The 23,316-nt window shown below is 46.3% G+C and overlaps 1 protein-coding gene across 1 annotated transcript; it reads left to right on the top strand.

Annotated features, from left to right (window-relative positions):
• The first annotated feature begins 20,128 nt into the window (after positions 1–20,128).
• LOC100825605 (B2 protein) lies at positions 20,129–22,711 on the top strand. The gene is made up of 5 exons (XM_003569136.4): positions 20,129–21,030; positions 21,167–21,267; positions 21,380–21,463; positions 22,127–22,237; positions 22,341–22,711. Exons 1-5 carry the CDS (start codon positions 20,277–20,279, stop codon positions 22,386–22,388), a joined length of 1,098 nt encoding a protein of 365 aa, XP_003569184.1. The 5' UTR covers positions 20,129–20,276; the 3' UTR covers positions 22,389–22,711.
• Positions 22,712–23,316: the final 605 nt, after the last annotated feature.

Genomic DNA, 23,316 nt, shown 5'->3' with positions numbered 1-23,316 from the left:
AGCATTTGCTAATGTGCCAACCTGGGCACAACAAATAATATAGGTATATGTGCATCGACGCATACCAACAAAGTATAAAATCTTCTTTTTTAGAGGCAAAGTATGAAATCCTAGTTGAGTTGATGGGACCATGAACTCCAAACCAAGGGGCCGGGAAGCAATTAGACGAGGCAATGAAGCCAGAACTTAATTAGAATCAGTCTCCATTGATTTCAGCCACCTGCCCTGCCAACCATTCATACATCCGGATAATTTCTTTCTTTAAACTTTCTATCAATGCTTCTGCCTCCTGGCCTATGGTTAGGTTCTTTTGAGGGAACATCTCTGTTGTGCAATGTCAATGGTCAAGACGAACTCTACCGGTCCAGGGAAAGGGCAGGCCTTTCTGCCTCCTGCCAACCTTTCTTTTTGGACTGTCAGAGACCTTTTCGGTAACAGCCAGTACCCATCTGCATAGCTGCATGTGGCTCAAAGCGGCCTTTACCGTTCTTGTCCCCGGTAAAAGGTGCAGTCTCATCACAAATCCATCCACAGAGATACTGGCCGGTACACTCCTCATTGGCTGCAGGTGGGAGCAAAGAATGTACCTCCCTCGTTCAACAATTAGGGACATACTAGGGTTCGGTTGACCAAACGTTTGACCACAAATTATTTCATGATTACGTGACTAATGTGATCAAAATCATAACCATAAGCAAATATCCTCGAGTAGGAATATAATGGATATTAATTTATGTCATATAATTATATATTAATAGAGTAATTTGTGGTCAAATCATTGGTCAAAGGAAAACTAATAGGCCGTACTAATAGTACATATGTTTGAACACAGAGGAAATTGCAGAAACCACTCATTATTGTGAGGCTTATTGCGCAAAACACCTATTATTCATACTTTTTGCACAAAACACCTACTATTCGCCTAATCCGTTGCACATAAGTCATAATCCCAATTTCAGTGCGATAAACACGTTTCTGACCGATGGGCCCACCCGTCAGTGCCAACGTGGCGTCTCGGCCTTGCCAGCGAGGATTGGGTTGGGCCGAAGAGGACTACGGGGCGGCGCGGCACGGCACGGGCGTGTAGGCGCGGCGTTGTGGTGCAATCCGACGTGGGCGGACGGGCAGCGCAGTCACACTGGACGCTCCCGTGATGCGGACGGACGAGGTGCGCGCCTCCGACGCCGGCTCCTCTTGACAGACATGGCCAGACGCCGAAAGAGCTGGAGCTCGTTTCACCTCGCCGAGTACAGGATGTCTGCCGGCACTGATGCTGGCATGCAGACAAAGGACCGCCGTCGCCGGATTGCTAAAGAGCCGCAGACGGCGATGACGGAGCTGGGCGCGGACGACGTAATCAATGACGCTGCCCATTCGCCCGCGTGTGAGCCGCACCTTGCCGCCCTGCCACGCCGCCCGCACCTGAGCCGCGCCGTGCCGCCCGTCTGCCCGTGTGTCTGAGCCGCGCCCCTGAGGTGCGCCATGCGGTGCCGCCTGCGGGGCTGAGTCGCGCCATGCTGCCGCGCCGCGCCGCCCGTGCGCCTGCTTCGAAGCATGCCCGCCCGCGTCGTGCCGTGCCCGCACCGTGCCTCGCTGCCCCGAGGTCCTCTTCGGCCCGACCCAATCCACGCCGGCAAGGCCGAGACGCCACGTTGGCACTGACGGGTGGGCCCCACCTGTCAGAAACGTGTTTATCGCGCTGAAACTGGAATTAGGACTTATGTGCAACGGATTAGACGAACGGTAGGTGTTTTGCGCAAAAAATATGAATAGTGGGTGTTTTGCGCAACAAGCTTCACAATAATGAGTGGTTTGTGCAATTTCCTCTTGAACACAAGATATCAGTACTTGTATCACAAATCTGCCATTGCTCGACAATGGTACTCCCTTCGTCGTCCACCAAAAGATGTCTTAAATTTATTAAAATTTGAATGTATCTAGATTTGACTTAGTGTATAGATGCATTCAAATTTAGTCAAAGTTGAGACATTCTTTGTTCGACGGAGAGAGTATTAGATTGGTCTTTCTAGTCGTCATTCACGTAGGTGTGGCCATATCCTGCTTAAATGTCCGATATCCACGTACGGCCGATAATATTCCGTCCCGGCGTACACGACAACGATCGATCTCGCCGTCCACTTGCTATATATGTTCAAATCATTTGCGTAGAGGAACAGACGATCGAGCCGAAATGATTTGTTCCATTGATGCGCATGTCGGTCGGTTGTCCCAGCGAGCTCAACTTGCAGGAGAGATCGTCGATCGATCGATCTTAGCTTTTGTTCCAATTAATGATTGCAACGTGGAGTACGTAGAAGATCTTGGATTGGATAGGCAGTGCATGTTCTCGGCATGATCTTTGGCAGATTGATCATCGATACCATGGACCATTCCTAGCTACGATCATCCATCAACTGTAGCTACCTTAGATACTAGTGTCAGTTTTGTCAGGGACACAAAAGATTAATTATTGCAGTTAACTCTGTCTCTTGAACTACTATTTTATACTCCCTCGGTCCCATATCAAGTGACTTTCTGCTACATGTATTTAGACGATTTTTAGGCCTAAATACATTCGTATTTGACAATTTTGAGTCACTAAATATGAGATGGAGAGAGTATACGAGTAATACTCCATTCGTTCCTTAAAGAATAGCATATCAGTTTTAACTAAGACAAGACTTTGACCAGAAATTACTATATTAAAGTGTGGTTTATATGTCCTGAAACCACAAGTATTATGAAATATTTTTGATAACGAATTTAACGATACTAATTTTATGTCATATAAAACACATCTTGATATAGTAATTTCTGATCAAAAATTTGTCTTAATGAAAACTAATATGTCATTTTTTAAGAAGCGGAGGAGTAGCGCTTGCACCAAATTAATATGTCAAAAAAAAATTCTGTCAAAAAAAAAAGCTATCTCGAAGAGTGTTGCCTAAGCAACATTAATTAGAGCAAACGCGCGCATCACTTGTTTTTTATACGTACCATCCTCATCACGTACACAGACCCAGCCCTGCTTGAAACTAGGTTTTCCATGCATATTTAACTACGGAGTAGTTAATGAACTGATTCGACATGCATATCCTGTAAAGTTGCCACTTGCTCAAGTAAGAAAGACGCAACCGATCCCCAACGCATCATTGGTCGTATCGCATGGGTCTCTAGAATAATCGCTACGTGGCCGTGCATGCATGCGATGGCAAGCAAGATCAAGGATCAGTATGTAGTGCATGCCACCCATCGATACGGGCGCGCGGCCATCTTCTTTTTTGTTTACAGCTCTCGAGTCCTTCTTGGAGAATTAAGCTGCGCGATTCGTTGGAAAAGGCGAGTGGCACTCGATCTGGCACATGCATGCATATAATCGCAACACTAGCTTTACAGAATGGCCCGGCTGGCCTTTTCTATCCTGACCGGACGATATCATGGTTCCAGTACCGACCTCTTCTGAGCAACGCCTTTCCATATCTTAATTCTTGTTTGAACGAGTTTCATAGGAATTAAAGTGATATACAGCTCATTTTGCCTCCATCATTTAGGTTTAGAATTCCAAATTTCATTTTGGATTTCATTTAGGTTTTGAACAAGTTTCTTAATTGTCTCTGACTCTACAAATCAATGTGGTAGACAAACATGATTTTTTAACCCGCAATTCAAATTCAACCAAATAAAATATTTTAAAGTTGTACTTCATTCCATTTCTACCAAATGAAATGAAAGAAGGGATACCAAACCAGCTGGAAATTTTTCATACTTTCAATAGCAGGAATGACATGAAAGTTTCAATAGAACTCTATTCTCTCTCTAGTTAATCAAGGGTGAAGCATCGAAACAGCTCGGTTTCTCGATGAGTAAATTCCACTTTTTACCCCCTACTTTGAAGTTTTTGACAATAATTATCACATTTAGTGAGGATTCTTAATTTTATTCATACTTTCAATAGCAGGAATGACATGAAAGTTTCAATAGAACTCTATTCTCTCTCTAGTCAATCAAGGGTGAAGCGTCGAAACAGCTAGGTTTCTCGATGAGTAAATTCCACTTTTTACCCCCTACTTTGAAGTTTTTGACAATAATTATCACATTTAGTGAGGATTCTTAATTTTATCCCATTTAGCAAAACTTGTGCCAGATTTTACCCCATTTAAAATTTTCATGCGATTCCCTTCAGTTCCCCTGCACATCAGCATCTCTCACGTGGAAGCAGCAGCTATAGCAGCGCCATATGGGAGAGATCAAACAGCACTGGACAGGGGAGTCGCAAGTGTCTCACGGCCGCTGGCTGCCCCATGCCCATGTACATGTCGATGGCCTGTACAACGGGAAGCTATGCATCTGCGACACTAACTACTGATGTTGATTCATCCCTCCGTTGCCTAACAGCAGCCTAGCAGCCGGGAAGCTGCTGCTCAGGCCTAGCCGCCTAGGACGAACTCAGCGGCGAGTGCTTTGGTTGCCGAAATGGATTGGAGAGTGGAGACTCTGCGCGGTGGCAATACTGCAAGTAGTTCTGACCGTGCAAGAGCACACCTCCCCCTCCGCGTCTTGCATGGCGCCTGTACCGGCAGACGTCGACAAGGCCGTCATCCGTGCGTTTAAGCCAAACAATAACCATGAGCTGATGAGCCACAGCCTCATCGTTGCAGCATTCACCGACTTGCTTCTCGCTCTCACCTCCTCCCCTGCATCTTCTAGCTATGGTGGCAGGCTACGTCGACCGTCCCACTAGTCAAGAGTTAGGGAGAATTGGGAGAAAACCTTAAATGGGGTAAAATCTTGTTCAATTTTCCTAAAGGAGGTAATTGCTCACTACTCCAGAAAACACTTCCAGTGGCGGTCAAAAAATGAGTTGGTGGCGGAGATCACGCCCGCCACCAACTCTGCGTCACTACCCGCCACTGCTGCACCGAGATCATCAATGGCGAGTAAAATACCCGCCACCGAAGATCTACAAACCGCCACTGTAAATCCCTCCGGCACGCCACCCGAAAAGAGCGTGGAGTACAGCAGTGGTGGGTGAAGTACCCGCCACTGAAAAGGTTCCAGTGGCGGTGGTGTCTATCCGCCACTGCTATATGTTCAGGGACGGTGGTTTATAACCGCCACTGGTACTATTTTTTCCCGAAAATAAATAAATGAATTATTTATAAAAATAAATATTTCTGTAGCACAGAAATAGCAGGAATACAGCACATAGCAGGAATACAGCACAATATACAACACCAAAGAAACAGAATAGCAGCAAATATATTACAAAGTTCCACACGAGTTAAACATTCAAGTCACATGCATGTATACAAAGTGTTTGAAAGCATGAGCCACAAATAGAAGTTTTCCACACAATTTAACCACTTTTGGCGACAATCCCGCCGCTGTAATAATCCCCGCTCGATTTAAAGACCTCCTTGTTGAGGATTTTGCCGATGTCATTCTGGATCTCGTACACGAGAATTTCTGAGTTGTGCCCTAACTCGGCGTTGGCCAGAAACCAATTCCTCACTTTTTCGAAGGTCTTCTTCCCCTTCGGCTGGAAGTCGTTGATGAAATGCTGAATGGTGCGCGCGCAGTAGTAACCACAGTAGACGGATCCTTCAGGCTGTTGCTCATAAGGGAACCTGAAAGTGTGCCTGAGGGGAGCGACATGATTGCGGATGAAGCTAGGCATCGCGTACCATTTCACCGCGTCGCGATAGGCTGCGTCGATGACATTTTTGATCGGCTCAAAGTCGCGTTGTGGTTCATTCTCCTTGCGTCGTAGTGGATCAAAATATGTGACCCCTCCAAGATCGAGGCAGATGGCGATTGTCACTCAATGGCCGCTGTTTCACAAAAGGACGCACATTGTATTAGCTAAATAATATAACAAGCAAGTCTTCCGACGGAAAAAGATGTATGTATTCACGCGAATTGAAAACAACTTACTGTAGATGGTACAATATCAATACAAAACGGCGGTCTTGGTGCTTCAACACGAATTGAGTGAGGTATTCAATCGCCAACCTTCTACTTTCGGCCAACAATGGGTCTGGACCAAGCAAAGTGGCGTTGAAGAGAAGGGGGTCAGCGATGGCCATCCCATATTGCTTCACCCTATAGGCCTCCCTCGTGTAGTGTACACACCACAGTCTTAATATGGCGTTGTCGAGACAATTGTGGTTGAAGAGGTGAAACAAGTCGAGAAAGTCAATGCCGAAGGTAACGTCGTTTCCCTCTGGATTTCCCCCGTATTGGAGTCGAAGAAGTCATAATGCTTTGGCACTTGAACCCTAATTTCCAAATTTGTTAGATCTGCGCCTGATGATGCCACATTCATGTATTTTTCATGGAACTCTTGCATCTCCCGTGGCAGACGATACAGGTCATCCGGGGACACCATCGGTTGTCCGGGGTGGAACAACAAAAAGTGGGAGAATCGCATGTCCACGAAATAAGATCCATCAGGCAATCTATTTCCAACATGGGGGTGGGTGGGCATCTTCAGAATGTCTGGTCGCTCTTCCCAAATCCCTTCTATCTGCGGCGCGGTCTTTGGTTGTCTTCCCGTAGAAGACGACTCTTTCCCCTCCTTGGAGGCGCCCTTACTTGCCTAGCCGCCTGTCCCCCTCTTGTTTTTCCTGCGTCTCAGGAAATCAGAATTGTCCGGTTTATGGGGGACCTGCATCCCAAATGGGGCACTTGGACGGGGCTCCAACGGGGCCGATTGTGCTGCGGCTCTCCGAGGGACGGGTCTTGGTACAAGTGGCTTCGGGGCTTCAAGTTTGGGCAGCGACGGAGGATTTTGGCTTGCATTGTCGTCGCTGCACTCCGCCGCAGGTGAGAAGTCTCGTTCTGCGGGCTCGTAGTCCAAAGGACCGGGTGAGGCGCCAAGCGGCGACGGAGACGTCAGGCGCCGGGCGGGTGGAGACGGACCGAGGCGGGGCGACGGAGATGGAGACGGAGAAGGCTCCGTACCGAGGACCACCAACCTCCTAGGCGAGATGACGTAGGAGTTGACGCAATCCCTTAGGGTCCTCGCCTCTTCGTGCGGAGGATAAGGGACCGGTTCGTCCTCGAAGCCCTTGAGCACGGAGTCCACCTGCACCCTGACCATGTCGTCTCACAGGGTCACATGGTGCACCACGGCCGTACGCGGCATCAGCAACCCGTGCGCGCCCAGAGGATTCCCCACTGTCGGCATGTGTAGCCGGCATTTGACACTCTTCTGCGTATGACAAGCATGGCAACATCATTAATAGGTTGGAGCATGATCGTGGTATTTCACTATTTTTCGTAGGGCGCGAAGACGCTTACCGTGAGGTTCTCGTCGGGTGGCCCAAGCGGGTCAAGCTGGCATTCGGTGCCGGAGCATGAGGTGCTCTTATTCCCCAGCGGGGACGGATCCGGTGTGGGTGGGTTTGGTTGGATGGGCGTCGGCGGGAAAATACCGTGATCAATGAAGTTGTCGACGTCACTCTGGTCCTTTGCATGCCGCATGAGCTTCCTGAGCTCCTCCCTCGCCAACACCTGGATCTTCTCATCTAATTCCTCTAAGCTCTGTTCTTTGCTGGATGCCCTTCTGCGTTTCCAAGAACCTTGCTCTTTCGCCATCTGCCTGCGAAAGGGCCAGAAACCGACACCTCGCATATGGCCCCCGTGCTCATTTCGTTGCAGAGCGTAGCTGATGGCATCATCCCACTGTTGGTTGATAGACGAGTGGGAGCCATCCGACTCCCACTCTGCCATTGCACCATGTATAAAAAAAACAACATTCTCAGTGTTAATCTTATATGTGAGTATAAGAAGCCCAACCGATAAAAGAACATGTCAGAACGAGGCTTTGCGAGTGCAGCCTCTTGCTTATTTGACATAGGCTCCAGGCCCACCCACTGATTTGCGGTCATGGACGACCGCAGCCATTTGCTAGAGCGCTCACCGCGAAGCAAAGTTGGGACCCTCGGTTGTATCCCGGCTTGGTCCAATGCGGCGTCCTCCTTCGCCCACACCTTCTCCTTTCCGAGGCGTCCACGGCTGCCGTTGCGGTGGTCGAAGGGCCTTTTCTCACGAAGCTCTTTGTACCATTTTTTGGCTGGCCTTGAATTCAGGGGACCTGACACACACCTTGCACCTCTTCCAGTCCTCCTCCGAGATCCCCTTCCAGTGCTTGTTAACCACTGTCTTCCAGTCTTTGCCGATGAGCTTCCTACAGTTATATTGCCACGTGCTCTGGCCCTTCCTCATGACTTGGTGCATCCGCCACTCCAACCGTACGCGGATCTCATCATTGGCAGGCACGAACCGCTTCCGTGCTGCCTCGTAACAGTCCTGCTTCACAGCTTCCGAGACGTCGCTCCATCTTTGATAGATCTGAGCGCGTCCCCGTAAGATGGCGTTGCATGTGTTGGAGAATCTTTCTACAGCCTCCACCGGTTCCAGCGGGTAGCTTTCTTTATTGAGTTTGGTGACGACCCACGACTCTGACGGCACCTTGTTCGCCCCCTGCTTGGACTTCTGCTGAGTAGTCGACGCCATAGCCTAAGACGTCGCACTCGCACCCTGGGCTTCTTCCTCGTTAGCTGCTCCTCCTCGGCTCCTTCTTCACCATGCTTGAAGCCATCGCTCATGGCAATTTCTGAGCCCGAGAAAGATGCCCCCACTTCTTCTTGGACTTCTCCCTCCACAACCGGTGGCTGCACAGGCACCTCTTCAACGCGAGCCTAAGGTTCCTATCAAACAATTATAAAAGTAATTAAAAAAACGGAAAAAATTGGCGTGACCTATGCTGTAAAACAAGAAAATTTCGGCATAACCATTGCTATAAAACAACAAATGAGTCTACCCGAATTTTATACCTGCATAAAAAAAATTCCCACCCACATATACCCCCTCGGCATAATGGCCGGACCCTTCTCAACGACCCGGCACGATGGCCGGTTCCACATTGCTCATATCAACCGACACAATGGTCAGGATCACATGCATGTATCAATCTTTGCACTAAGAGCAGCAATAACGAACGTAAACAGCAACGTAAACAACAATTTTAACACACCTAATTTGACCCTAATTCAACCTAATTTAGGTCTAATTCAACCTAATTTAATTAACAGCAAGGGAGAGAGATAGGGGCCATACCGTCGCCGGCGTCGGTGTGGCGGCGGCAGCGGGGGTCGGGGCAGTGACGGCAACAGCGGGGGTCGGGGCCGTGGCCGGGGTCGGGGTCGGGGACGGGGTCGGGACGGCCACGGGGTCGTGGACGGGGTCGGGGCGGCGACGGCCGGGGTCCGTTGCGACCCCCAGCCGGAGCTTCGGTCCTGCGAGGACATGGCGGCGGCGGCGGCTAGGGTTAAGGTTTGGTCGGGGTTGGGGAGGCGAGGAGAAGGGCGGCGGCGAGGGAGGCAAGGCGAGGGAGAAGGGCCGCAGCAGCGGCGGCACGAGATTTGGGCAGCGCTTCGCCGTCGGGGAGCTCAAGGAAGCGCTGCTGGTCGAGAAGACGCGCGCTTCGGATACAAAAAATTTCGCCAAGTCCCGCTCTGTAATATATATAGGGAACATCACCAATGGCGGGTATTTAGTGGATACCCGCCACTGGCGACCCCTCCTAGGGTTACTGGTACAGGAGACCACCGGTGGCGGGAATTTCCGGATACCCGCCATTGGTGACCCACCAGTGGCGGGTATTTGAAAACCCCGCCACTGATAATTGGAACAGGAGTGAGGGTTCACCACATTCCTGTTCCACGCACCAGTCGCGGTGATATTCTATATACCCGCCACTGATTAATATTTTGGCTCTAGTATTATATTCTTATTATATTATGTGTGTCTCTCTGAAAATTATAACAGTTGTACTTTCAAGTGTATTGTGAAATTATAAGTGATGTGTAACATTGGCAAGTGTTTGAGGTGAAACATTGATGTGGATACTTTGGTAATATGGATACTTATGTGATGACATGTATCTTGTTTGGACTTAGTGCTTTGCTAGTGGTGTGTTGATCCATTAGTTTCTTATGTGAAAACATGGCGTGAGTCGTGTGAAACTTAGCTTGAGTCAAGTCGCGGACTTGTGCTCGTACTGTTATTTGTGTGTTTACTTTCAGGTGTTGCCGGAGCTAGAGGAACGTGGTTGATGACGGGATCGAGGGACGAAACTTGGGAGGAGCTGAGGTCGAGGGATCAAGGTCATGCAGGATGTTCGTGCGAAAGAACGATGGAAGTGAAGGCTACGATGATCCGGAAGGGCACCGGTTTGTCGTACGTTGTTTATATCGAAGATGTACGTTATTAGAGATATTCGACACGTGATGGTCGAGTTTTGAAGACATCACAAGAAGAGTTGATCGCATGGAGTGGCATCGACGTGAAGACATGTAGGTCCAGCGTGGATGGATAAGAGCTGTTTAAAAATTAAACAGTACCGTCATCCAGATGGCATCCGATGGAAAAGTGGTCCACATGAAAGTTGTGTGAGTTGTCGAGGCGAACAACTTTGCTTTTGGACTCATCTCAATCCGAGGTCGTCTGTGGGCCCCACGGGCAGAATCACGACCGAAACAGAGGAGTTCGTGTTGGATTTGGACTCGGTTTAGGGTTGCGAATTTTCCCTTATAAACAGAGGGCGTCCTAGCTAGGTTTTTAGCAAGGACGTGAGGGAACTCAAAACTTTAGATCTAGATCAATTCTTGGAGAGTTCTTCGATGCATGGTTGCATCTTTTGTAATCGATCGACATCGTTGCAATAAATAGATTCGTTGGCGGTGTCATCTCTGTTCTTCTCGGATCTTCGTGGATTTTTCGTGCTAGATCTTTCTAACACTTTGCTGCAGGTTTATCACGAGTTTATAATACTTTGCTGCAGGTTTACCACGAGATCAAGGAAGATCGCGATTACTTCATCTTTCTTGTTATTCCTCGAAATCGATTATAGATTAATTCTCGTAACTTTCTATCAGCTGTTACTGATTTGATCATATCTTTTAATTGGTAAGTCCAATTGAGCTAATTCTTATTGCGTTGGTTAGATAATTTCAATACATTTCTTTTGGATACTCATATGTATTTTTGTGTTCATCCAATCAAAAGTACGGTTGTTTTACTATCACGGACAGAAAGTTGATTTAGGCTTTGAACTTCCGGGAAAAGTTTTAATTTGCTTCCGCGCAATCATTAACCCCCCCTCTGATTGCCTATCTCGATCTCACATGTATAATAATTATTTCTTGTCTCACTACAGTTTTCGATGCTAAATACATTGCTGAAAATGAAATATTTATGGTTTTGTAATGTTTGCTGTGGTTAAAAATTGTTATAAATTACAAAATTGCTCAGAATGGTCTAATATTTGGCATGGAAGCTTTCCACACAACAATACGTCTGCATATGAAGTTTGGTGTCAAAATTCCACATGAAGCCCATAAAAATACCATATTGGGATCATCTAGGTAGATATCTCTAATACCTTGTAAGCCAACATTCAAATTGTAACACTATAACAACTTTGAGCTTGATTTTTTCCATGTGGCTTCATTAGACTGAGAGGTGTTCCCATGCAAAGTTTCAGCTCATTTTGATGAAAATTGAATTTTATGGAATTAAATTAGCACCAAAGCCACACATAATCACATAAATTTGTATGAAATACTATGAATTAATGTCTAAAACTTGTATTGGGAACAAACAATATTATTATACACCCAAAAGTACAACTGCAATATTTTTTGGGAACGCAGAGAATATGATAGGAATATAATAGTGCATTCTTAAATCATTACCAATGGCGGGTTTCATACAAATCACCGCCACTGTTGAGTTGGACAAGATTTGGAAAATCCCTCAATCTGTAGCACTCAGTAGTGGCGGGTTTTAGGAAAATCACTGCCACTGGTGCCCCAGGTTTCCCTGTAATCACCGCCACCCGTACCCCCTTCCAGTGGCGGGTTTCAAGAAAATCACCGCCACGGGTGGCCTTCTGCGGGCTGCCGTGCGAGGCGAGGTGGGAGTTTAGTCCCACCTCGCTAGTTTACAAGCGATTCGACCAGCATAAAAAGCATTCCTCCCTTCTCCCATCAGCTTCCGAATATTCCACTCACCTGTCTCTCGTGCTCCTCGCCTGGCCCGTGGGCCAGGTACATGTACTATTCTTTGTGGGCTCGGATTACAGCCCCATGGGCCCGGGTCTGCGCTGGCCTAGTAGGTAGTAGGCTGCTCCCGGGTTCGCCTGGCTGGGCCCGAACCCGAAATGCTCTGTTGACCCAGGCGGGCTTAAATTTTTTTTTTCTCCTTTATAATGAAAATAACATGTAATAAGATTTAAAAAAAATCCATATCTCTTAATTGTTTCCGAAATCGAAACAAGCAAATAAAATATGCATTATGACTAGAAAAATATTTCTAACTAATTTATGGCATTTGTTTTCAAATTTGAACAAGTTAAAATTCGAACCTCGTTAGAATTCAAATTACATTGAAAATCATCAACGAGCATAATTTATCAAAATTACACAATAGTGAAGTATTGGACAATCTTTTCTTTTTTCTTTGTTGTCTTTTCTTTCCTCTTATACGTTTGGACCTCATCGTGGCTGCTTCTGGCGTAGGACTCGTCTTGTGTGGGTAATTTTGACTTCTTTCTTGTTTGGATTGTCCGTCTTGCCACCTCTTCTTCTTGCCTGGTCGTGGGATCGGCGAAACCTTCATAATCTTGCTGTGAAGTTACTCCGTCGACCCCAACAATGCTCTTCTTGCCTCCCCTCACGACTACGCGGTTTTTCACTATCGGGTCTTCTACGAAGAAGACTTGTTTGCATTTCGAAGCAAATTGCCATGGTTCAAGCAGTGTCGAGATTCTTTTGACGTTCACCTGATGATGGGGACCTCTTTTGGCAGAATCATCTTGTGAACCTATGATCTTCATGCCTGACATCGCGTGCCCATCTGATGCGAAACATGGCGATGGTGGTGAAGGTGTAGTCAAGTTCTCAGATCTCTTCGACCACGTCGTAGTACGCTTCAGTCTGGCCTTCGCTGTCGGTCCCTGTCTCAGCAACGAGCACTATACTGCTGTTTTGGTACGTACTGGTGGCGGTTCTTTTTAACCGCCGCCACTAGTGGTTGTTAGGGTTTCCATGGGTTTTTCCAGTAGCGGTGACTTGTTTCGGGACAATATTCACCGCCACTGGTGATGAAGCAGCAGTGGCGGTGATTCACCGCCACTGGTGGCGCTCGTGGATGTCTCGAGAGGTCTCCAGTGGCGATGTGTTTTTTGATCCGTTTTAACCGCCACTGAAAGGGATCCCGGATGGGGTTTTCTATAGTAGTGGCTGTCAACTCTTTTAGTAGGAGGTAAAATGGAATTCACTCCTTCTCGATGTGATTCTTTCCGCGAAACATCTACGTTGCTCGATACATGCGTCTTTTATTCCGATTTGAATTCAAAATAAAGACGTGACACCTAATTTCTGTGATTTCGAGGAGTACAAAAGGCTTCGGCCGGGGGCGACCATAGTGGCGTGCTACGACTTACGAGAAACATATTCGACTAGATTATCGCAAGCTCCGATAGATTGATCGAGCGGTAGCTCAGCTAGGCAGCTGGCTGCACGATCCTGCGAGCTCTCTTGAGAACTTGAGAGTGATGAAGACAGCTAGCTTGCTTGCTACATGGACAAGCTCGGCTATCAAGTACTCTATAAAACAGCACCCAAGAAACATCGTACTATCATTTGTTTGAGATCGATCGTTAATATATTAATTGCTGAAATAATAGCACGTGCACGATTAACTTTATTTATTTTCGAAAGCACACAGATAAATTATAAAGGTTCACCAGAAGTGCATATCACTACAAACATGATAAAAATTACATCGAAAGCTCTAGACCACAAAATGATTAGTACTACCGCCAGAACGAGTCGATGCCACTGTCGCCAGTCGCCACTCCCCCTATTGGAATCAACAAGACCTTGTCGATGACAGACGAGAAATCCTCATGCACGTGTTCCAAGCACCAGCATTCCGGAGCCATAGTCGCCGTTGTCAAATTCTTGAATCGATCTAAACAACCTAACACCAGATCTTGTCGGTGTGCACTGACGTGAAGAAACCCTAACCTCGTCACCCCGAGCGAACGATGGTAATCTATGACAGCGCTCCGTCGATTGCGAAGGACAAACTCGAATGGAATCGGAGCCCGGAACACCAACTCGTCGACAAAGCCGCCATCCTCCGAGCGTCGCCTCCGCGAGGATCATACCAGCTACCACATGCCGTCCAAGGGTACGAAGCACCACCAGAATGAGGCCAAGGCGGTGAGCCAGCAGATTGACAAATGAAGACCTAATAAAGCCTCTAGACAGGGAAAACTACAGCTCTGAGCTCTCCACTGGTAAGGTCGACGATCTACCGATGGAGGAGGGTCTGACAATGGAGGTGGAATCATAGATAGATTTTTCTAGGGGAGGATAGAGATGTCGTGTGTCTCAAGAGCACGTGTTTAACTTTAGAGATGCGTCGTCTGTGGTTGTCTGATTCTTCCTCGTTCTTCCAACTTTCTCCAGCTAAAAGGAGGTCGTCTGTGTTGAGATACAAGAGACATCTCTAACTAACTTAATTCATATGAAACATAATCTGTTTGATTCGCAAAAAATAGAGCAAAATCAGTTTCGAGAGGTAACAAAATGAGCATCGAAATATTCACCAAGGCTGCAAACAACATATTGAATAGTGGGGTGGATCATGTTATTTGACCATGCAAGGCCGGCATATTTGGGATGGCGTGGTTGTTCTACATGAAACTATTAATTAACTAATTAGAAACTGAATGAGGTTATTTTCAAGTTGATTTCGAATTTTTTTGATAAATTCAAGTGTTCTATTTCTTTTACAAACGTCCCTTTGTATGAAATGATTTTACGTTAAGTGGTGTGCTTGGGTGGAAAGCTTCATTACCGGGAGAAGTGTGGCTATTAAGGTCAAGGACGATATCGGTCACCAGGGTAATCCCCTATCGTATGCGCTCATGTGGTTTTTACAAGATGTCCTAGTATTGTCCCGAGTCAAAATTTTAAAGTTTGAATAGTTTTATTAACTTGATCTTGATATATAATATCTCCATGGTATTTATTTGGTGTAGTATCCTCTGATTCATAATTAGTATCGTTGATGTCGTTGAAATCAACGACACTTGTTATGATGGATCAGAGGAAGTAGGATTTTTTAATATAAATTTCATCAAAATTTTAAAATAGTTGTTTGAGAAGAAAGCTAGAATCACTTTAAAAGACGAGAGAAGTAATCTAGTAATCTAGTAATTGGCAGAAAAAAACAAGGCAGTGTCAAAGCCAAAATTAGAAAGAAGAAAAAGGACCCTGGCGACTGGTGGCGAAGCGATCGATTCCTCCGCTTCGATTCCTACGCACCGTTTCGTCCGAGCGAAGCCACAGTCACAGGCCCATGGATTCCCTTGCTTGCGCACCGTTCGTCCAAGCGCGAGTGCAAAGTCCGATTCCCACGCCACAGCCCGTCACGTGACCAACCAGCCCAGCTTAACGTGGCCCAATCCAGTAGCGCACACGAACAAACTAAATTCAAGCACAATTAAACAGTCCTTAACCCATTCACACACAGCAAGCCACTCCGGCCTGTTCTCAAAAAGAAAAAGAAAAAAGCAAGCCACTCCGGCCCGCTCACTTTAGCATTTTTTTTCTCTTATAAATTACCTTTATTTTTCTAGCATGTAAAAATTCATCAATACTCAACGCTGTCCCTAAAAATAGTGTCAGTTTCCCATGTATCATGAAGTTATGCTCGCTGGAATCAACTGTGTTATTTGTGCATACTCATCCCATTTATCGATGCCTACTTATCGACTTACTAATTTATTCCTTGTCAGTTTGTTGTACCTACTTGTCAATGTTTCACACATATACTCGTGAGTTTATTCATATCTACTTATTTGCTTATCCACATTACTTGCCAGGTTAATTGTGTGGTCTCATAGGATTTTTCATACTCACGCAGCAGCACCTTTAGTTATCTTTTTTTAGAAAAGCGCCTTTTAGTTATCTAGCTACTATATCAACTACAACCTCCGTTCCGGTTTATGGCGCCCTCACGCATTCTTAGGTTAAGAATTTAACTAACGTAACATGAGTTTTATATTACAAAAATTATATCATTAGAAACTTCAAATGCTATATTTTCTAATGGTATAATTTTTGTGATAGAAAAATCGTGTTACATTAGTTAGATCTTTAACCTAGGGATGCGTTGGGGCTCCATATACTGGAACGGAGGTAGTACTCCTAGATGATGTCCCGCACATTGTAGCGGAAATTTTTAGTTAACATACGTTAAGTGAAATTGAGTAGCACGGAAAGAGTATCCAAAATTAAGAACAAATAATGAAATCGCATGATAGATTTCCCACTTAGGGCCTCTTTGATGGATAGGAAAAATACAAAAATAGGAAAATCGTAAGTGCATTCAAATCCTACAAAATTGTTGTTAGACCAATGTTAGTTTGATTGAACACAGAAAAACAAAAAAAAATTGAAAAATTGGTTGGAGTGGATGGAAAAATTCCTATGAAATGTAGTGCAATTAAATCCTTAGGAAAATTTTCCATGAGCAATCATACAAATCAAACAACTCATATAGAGAAAAATCAAAATTCCCGTGAAAATCCTTCGAATCATTAGTGGGGATAGGTTGATGAAAATAGCGTGCATGCATGTGAAAAAATATCAAATATTGGGGTTAGAAGATTCCAAACAGAAAAAAAAACTAAAGTAATAATTACGCTAAATCGATGGCTGAGACACTATCCTGAATCCTGATACGAGCACCACCACCTGGCCAGGTCCAGGCGTCCAGCCGACGCCTTCTCCGTGGCCGTGGGCCGTGGGTCGCTGGGTGCCTTGTGCGGAGGCGGGCACCACAGCAACGGATGGGCCTCCCCTCAAAAAACAAAAAGCAGCGGACGAGCGCCAATCACATCGCGCTGCCGGTGTCGACCACGCAGACGTTGTTGAGAGCGACGGCGACAGGCCACGCGGGACGCGACACGTACACGCGCGCGCGGCGGTGCTGTGCTCAGCAGCGCAGCGATGGAACGGACGCCAGGAAAAGTCGCCAGCGATCCGACATTGGACATTTCCACGCTTGGAGAAGTTGAGACCAGTATACTACTTCGTATGTGATTGGTCAAGCAGAGAGTTAGGCACGCGTATAAACTCTCCGTAAATATTCATCTGCATTTGTACTACTCCATCGTCGATTCGTCGTAGTAGTTGTAACACTGACGTTAATGGAATCGCGTTTGTGGTTAGACTTGCAAATCAACCCCGATCGCGTCAAAGTGGAGCAGTACGGCGTGCGGCGTGGAGCTGCGGAGGAGAGGCTGGGCTCATGTTAGTAATTAATGGCCAAATCAATGTGGATCCGGGCGCGCGGCAACGGGACGTGCGTCGCGATCGCACTTGCCCGGCCAACTCGCTTCCCCACGAAGCAATGTTGGACGAAAAACAAACATGGCGACCGATGCGTCCTCTTCACTTGTCTGCTAGCTAGCTAGCTTTGATGCAGTGCCGCGTAGGCGCGTATGTATGTGTGTGTTTTTCCTTTCTCACTCACCACTGCTACTGCTCCGTATTTGATTCGATCCATCGTCGGCTGCCGTGGATGGATGGACACGCACGGTATAGGACTCGCTTTCGTTTAGGACCTTTCGCACGGTCCCGGCGGATCAGACGTGACGTCCCTGGCGTGGACGTGGGATGAAAAAGTTTTGGTCGTAGTAGCTAGCCCAACATGCACGCTCATGATTTCTTTTTTCCAACTCTACAATCATGGAACGGATCAAGTGAGGTTTTGTGGGATCAAGTGACTTGCTTTGGTGCCATCTGGGTTGTAAACAGTCTCTATGGCAATGTTGTTGCTCTGAAATCTGGATCTTGTTGTTAATTTTAGGGGTTGTGTTTCACTTCCTGTGATCACATTGGCATGGTTGAAGTTTGGCTGCGCCTTTTACATTCAAAACAGATCGTTGAAGTTTGGTGGTAGTAGCTAGCCCAACTTGTTCACTCTCACGATTTATTTTCCAACTCTACAATCATTAAACGGATCAAGTGAGGTTTGTTGGAATAAAAGACTTGCGTTTGTTCCATATCGAGCTGCCAGAGTAAACTGATGTGTCATAGCGAGTGACTCTACACTACGGCAATGCTGTTACTCTGGAATCTGAACCTTGCTGTTTAAGAGGATGTTTTTTCTAACTATGAGCACATTGGCATCGTTGAAGTTTGGCTGGGGCTTTTGCCTTCAATATGTGCCTCCTAAAGACCGTATGTAATTTTTATCCTTTTCAAGTTTACTCTGCTTTGCTTCTCGGACCCTTGTATTTTTCTGATCAGTTTTAACCGTTTTCATGTGTTTTTGTAATACTTGTACTCTGTTTTTTTAGGATGCTGTTATATCTCAGGTGACTGATTTTTAAGAAAAAAACTTAAATCTCAATCAACACACTAGATCCGTTGGATTAAGATTTGGGTGTCACTTCCACTCTTCCCATCTTCCATATGATGTTTGGATTAAAATCCGACGGTCCAACAAGTCAACTGATGTCTAACGAAAAACAGTCAACTTTCCATAGTAAAACCCATTGTATGATATTTAATAATCTAAAAAAACATAAATGTAATCGAACAGATCAGTTTCTTTATGTTACCATCTTTTATTCTGAATAAATTATATAGAATACATCAGAGAATTAGGTATGGTTCGTAAACCTAAGCGATGATAATCTGCGGAGTGCAAATCCTTTTTAGAGTTCCAACGATAACATCATGGGGCGTTTTATTTTGAGTAAAGTTCATATTAAACCTTGACCTAGTAGGCCAAGTCTAAAATGAACCATGCCTTTCTAATCCCTGAAATCAGCACCCTATTCTTGTTAATCCCGTGTAATCTCAACCTTCGAGAATCAAAAACCGTTTGGGAGAACGGGATTGCTGACATATCAGTTAAAATTTGGGATTTGTTGACCAATTCAGTTCAGCTTATTGATATCCAGATTGTCACCTATATTTAGACTAAGTTATATAATATTATTTACAATTTTGCAGATGCATGTGAAAATTTGATCATGTCTCGTGTCACTTGAGCAATTGATTTTATGTCCTATAATAGTTGTATCATATACGTCTATATTTTTTGTTCTAATATATTTCTACTAAAATTATCACAATCTAAATCATCGTCTAGTTCAATGGGTTTTTCGATAAAAATCCTAAGATTGTCTATCTTGTCAGCAATCCTGCTCTCCCAAACACAATTTGATTCCCTAAGGTAACGGGATTAATAAGATTAGGGTGCTGATTTCAGAGATTGAAAAGTTAGGGTTGAGTCCTATTTCAAACTTGGTATGCACGTTTAAGATTTAAAATGGACTTTACTCTTTTATTTTAGGCCAACATCATGCAGCGTTGCAGCAGGGGTTCTAGCACTGCAAGAACGCTGAACACGTCACTAACACATACTCCTCGCGTGGCGTCCATGGTCGTCCAGCAAACCACACGGCGGATGCGTAAACAGCTGGATTTGATTGAGTGGCGATGTTGAGGGTTAAACACACTGATTTAGCAATATAAACAAACGTCTCATCGCCACCGCAATCTTCCGTCACACTTTTAAAAGTCGCAAAACGGGATAGGATAGCACATGTACGGCATTTTATACACTCCACTTAGCCTCGTTGCCTTCGCCGCTAATCATCTTTCCTTTTTGCACAAAGACGCGGGCAACGAACGGTGTGGGAAAAGTTGGCACGGGAGAGGGGTAGTAAACGCGAAGCCATCCCTCCCCATGTCAGGTTCTTCCAGAAGATCACGGACGTGCCCGCGCATCCACGTCTCCTCCGTTGAATTCCTCTGCTCGGTCGGGGACGCGCTTTGGGCTTTGGCCACCTTCCACGAAGCTTCCTCCCGACACGGCCACGCGTCCCGGGTTCGGGCCCGGCCTGTCAGACAGAAGCGGCACACGATTTTGACAATATCTGCAGTCGACTGGTTCCTCGGTCCAAGCTGCACCTGACCAGCTGGTTCATATCACTGCTGCCACTACTTCCAGTGGAAGCAATCGGACCCAGCACCGCACCAACCAACCAGCACGCGGCACACCGTCTTCCCAGCCATAAAACCCGGACCGCCCCCGGCCTCGCGCTCCATTCCCATTCCCCAGCAGCACCCAAAGAAGAGAAGATACAGTGGTAGCAGTGAAGAGCGATCGAGATGGAGGGCTACGATCGGGAGTTCTGGCAGTTCAGCGACCAGCTGCGGCTGCAGACGGCGAGCTTCTCGGGGCTCTCCCTCGGCGACTCCATCTGGTCCCCCGCCGACAACGCCCGGGGCCGCAACAACGGCGACCCGGCCGCCCTCTTCTCTCCTTCACCCCTCGACGGCCAGATCAACGCCAAGATCAACACCAACAACGGCAACGGCGGCCTGCAGGACGGGCCCGGCCTCATCGGCTCCGGCAAGCTAGCCTTCGGCAACACCACCACCAACAAGGCCGACCGCTACAACAACGTCAGCCTCCCGCAAGCCGCCAGCGACGCCAAGCCCTACGGCAACCTCAGCGGCTATGGCGCCGCCAAGACCAACAACAACAACAACGCCAACATGAACAGCAACTTTGCGCTCAACAAGATGATGGGCGGGAATTACAACAGCAGCAACTTCAACAGCGGCGGCAACGGGGAGGTGAAGAGCTACTTCAACAAGTCCATCGGGAGGCCGGCCAACAACAACAGCAACAACCACTACGGCGGCGGCAAGAAGGGCGGCGCTCTTGACGGCAAGAAGAAGCACGCCAAGAACGAGGGCGGCAACAACAACAACAGCAACAACCACGGCGCCGCGTCGGAGAAGCGGTTCAAGACGCTGCCGGCGTCCGAGGCGCTGCCCAGGAACGAGGCCATCGGAGGATACATCTTCGTCTGCAACAACGACACCATGGAGGAGAACCTCAAAAGGCAGCTGTTCGGTACGAATTAATTCATCATCAAACAACTATTATGACCAATAATTTACTGCTCCAGTAGGATCAGATCAGGATAAAATCCAGGCAAGGCAACTCTACCTAATCTGATCCATCGGCGGGTTGTTCGTTTAATTTGCAGGGCTGCCGTCGAGATACAGAGATTCGGTGAGGGCGATCAGGCCAGGGCTGCCCCTCTTCCTCTACAACTACTCCACGCACCAGCTCCACGGCATCTTCGAGGTAAAATTTAAATTTAATTACAAGCAATCTCCAGGATCCCCTTTCTTCCTGTTTGCAACTTTTGACGATGGATTGCTTGACTTGTCACCTAACGCTGAATCTGTCGTTGCAGGCCGCGAGCTTCGGCGGAGCAAACATCGACCCGGCGGCCTGGGAGGACAAGAAGTGCCCCGGCGAGTCTCGCTTCCCTGCACAGGTACCTGCACCATCCATGCCAGATGCTGCTAGCTAAGTTTTGATCATCCATCAACCAAGGTTGATTAGTTAGAGATGTCTAGTTGCAAGGCTTGATCTGCAAGAAGAGATCCGTGCAGGTGCAGAGTAGTAGAAGCAATTAATCGCTTAATTAAACGGATGCGTGTGGCATGGTCTAGAACCTGTCACTAGATCGTCGGCAGAGCTTTGCTAGCGACTGCCCAACTACTCTTCTCGATTAGGTTGGCCACTTTTCTGGTCAGTCGTAGGCCAACAACATGTCCTTCTAGAAGAAACACACTTGTCAACACGGGTTCAATTGCCTCACATGAAACAAAGAAAGAAACTTGCCTCACATGAAGGACAGACATCTTGTCTAAGGTTGGCCGGTCTGTCGTGGACCAACAGTCTGTTCCTCTAGAAGAATTACCACTTGTCAACCCATGTCCAATTGCATCAGCATCAACTCAAGCAAGATCACTTGCATGAAGCTACTGCTAGTACTAGATAGAACAAGATGGAAAGATACTTAGTCTCTGAAAAACAAGATGGACAATCTTAGCATGGTCTCCAATAGAAAGACGAACAGTCCTAAGTTAGTAGTACTAAGAAGCAAGACGAGCAGTCCTAATTTTGTTTCTTGTCTTGCTTATAATCCATCCAGGTGAGGGTGGCGACAAGGAAGATCTGCAACCCGCTGGAGGAAGACGCCTTCCGGCCGATCCTGCACCACTACGACGGGCCCAAGTTCAGGCTGGAGCTCAGCATCACTGAGGTTCGTGCATCTCTTAGTCACATAATCTCCCGTTCAGATGGAGGCATATGGCCAAATGAACATGATTGAGGCTAATTATTGTGGTTTTGCTGTTGAAATGCAGGCTCTTTCCCTTCTTGACGTCTTTGCAGACAAGGAAGACGACGCCTGAAGCTGCCTGCTGCTGCTCAAGACCCCTTATTATGGGGACTGTTGAGAAACGCTACAGAATAAATTCGGCATATAGACATTACCTGTTATAATAGGTGGGTAATTTTACAGGGTTTTCCATCTCGCGGGCGAAGAAAGTTATGCGCCCCGTTGTCTGTCACGCGTGGTGATAGACTGCAGAGGATGATCCGCCCTCGTTACTGTAATTAAGTTATTATTATGTCTGGACGGCTCTATAAATATCGAGACTTGAGGATGTTTCTCCTGTTTGTACACACCTGAGCATAATGAATAACCGCGTTCGTTCTCCGTGACGCCTTTGTAGACGTGCTCGACATGTAAATTTGGTCAAAAATTGCAACATTTTTGTTGGACGGAGAGTACAATAATTCAACAAATGATAGGTAATTATAGTATGGCACTATTGACAATTTTAAAATTTTAAATCCACTTCAACGATAGGTTCGGAACAATACAGAGCTTTTTAAATTACAGTAAATACATCTTAAATTGCTGCAAATGAATACAACAAGACGCTATTCAAAAGAGAAAAAAACAATACTCCCTCCGATTTATATTCATTGTCAAAATATACATGTTCTAGATGCTTTTTAAGCATAGATACATCCATATTTGCGCAAATTTGAGAAAATTAATATGGATCGGAAGGAGTAGATCAATTAGAACATAAAAGACGAGTATACGACGAGTCTATGGACTACTTCCTCCGTTTCTAAATGCTTGAAGTCTTAGCTTTGTCTTAAGTCAATTTTTTAAAAACTTTCATCAAATTTATAGAAAAATGTACCAGCATCTAAAACTCGAAATTAGTTTTATTAAATTCATCTTGCTATATATTTTCGTACTATAGTTATTTGATATTCAGATTTTTGATACCTGGAAGTTTGACGTAGTACAAAGTTAGAACT

Source organism: Brachypodium distachyon, chromosome 2, assembly GCF_000005505.3.
Source record: "Brachypodium distachyon strain Bd21 chromosome 2, Brachypodium_distachyon_v3.0, whole genome shotgun sequence".
Classification (NCBI taxonomy): Eukaryota; Viridiplantae; Streptophyta; class Magnoliopsida; order Poales; family Poaceae; genus Brachypodium; species Brachypodium distachyon.
This window is presented reverse-complemented; position numbering and strand designations above follow the sequence as displayed.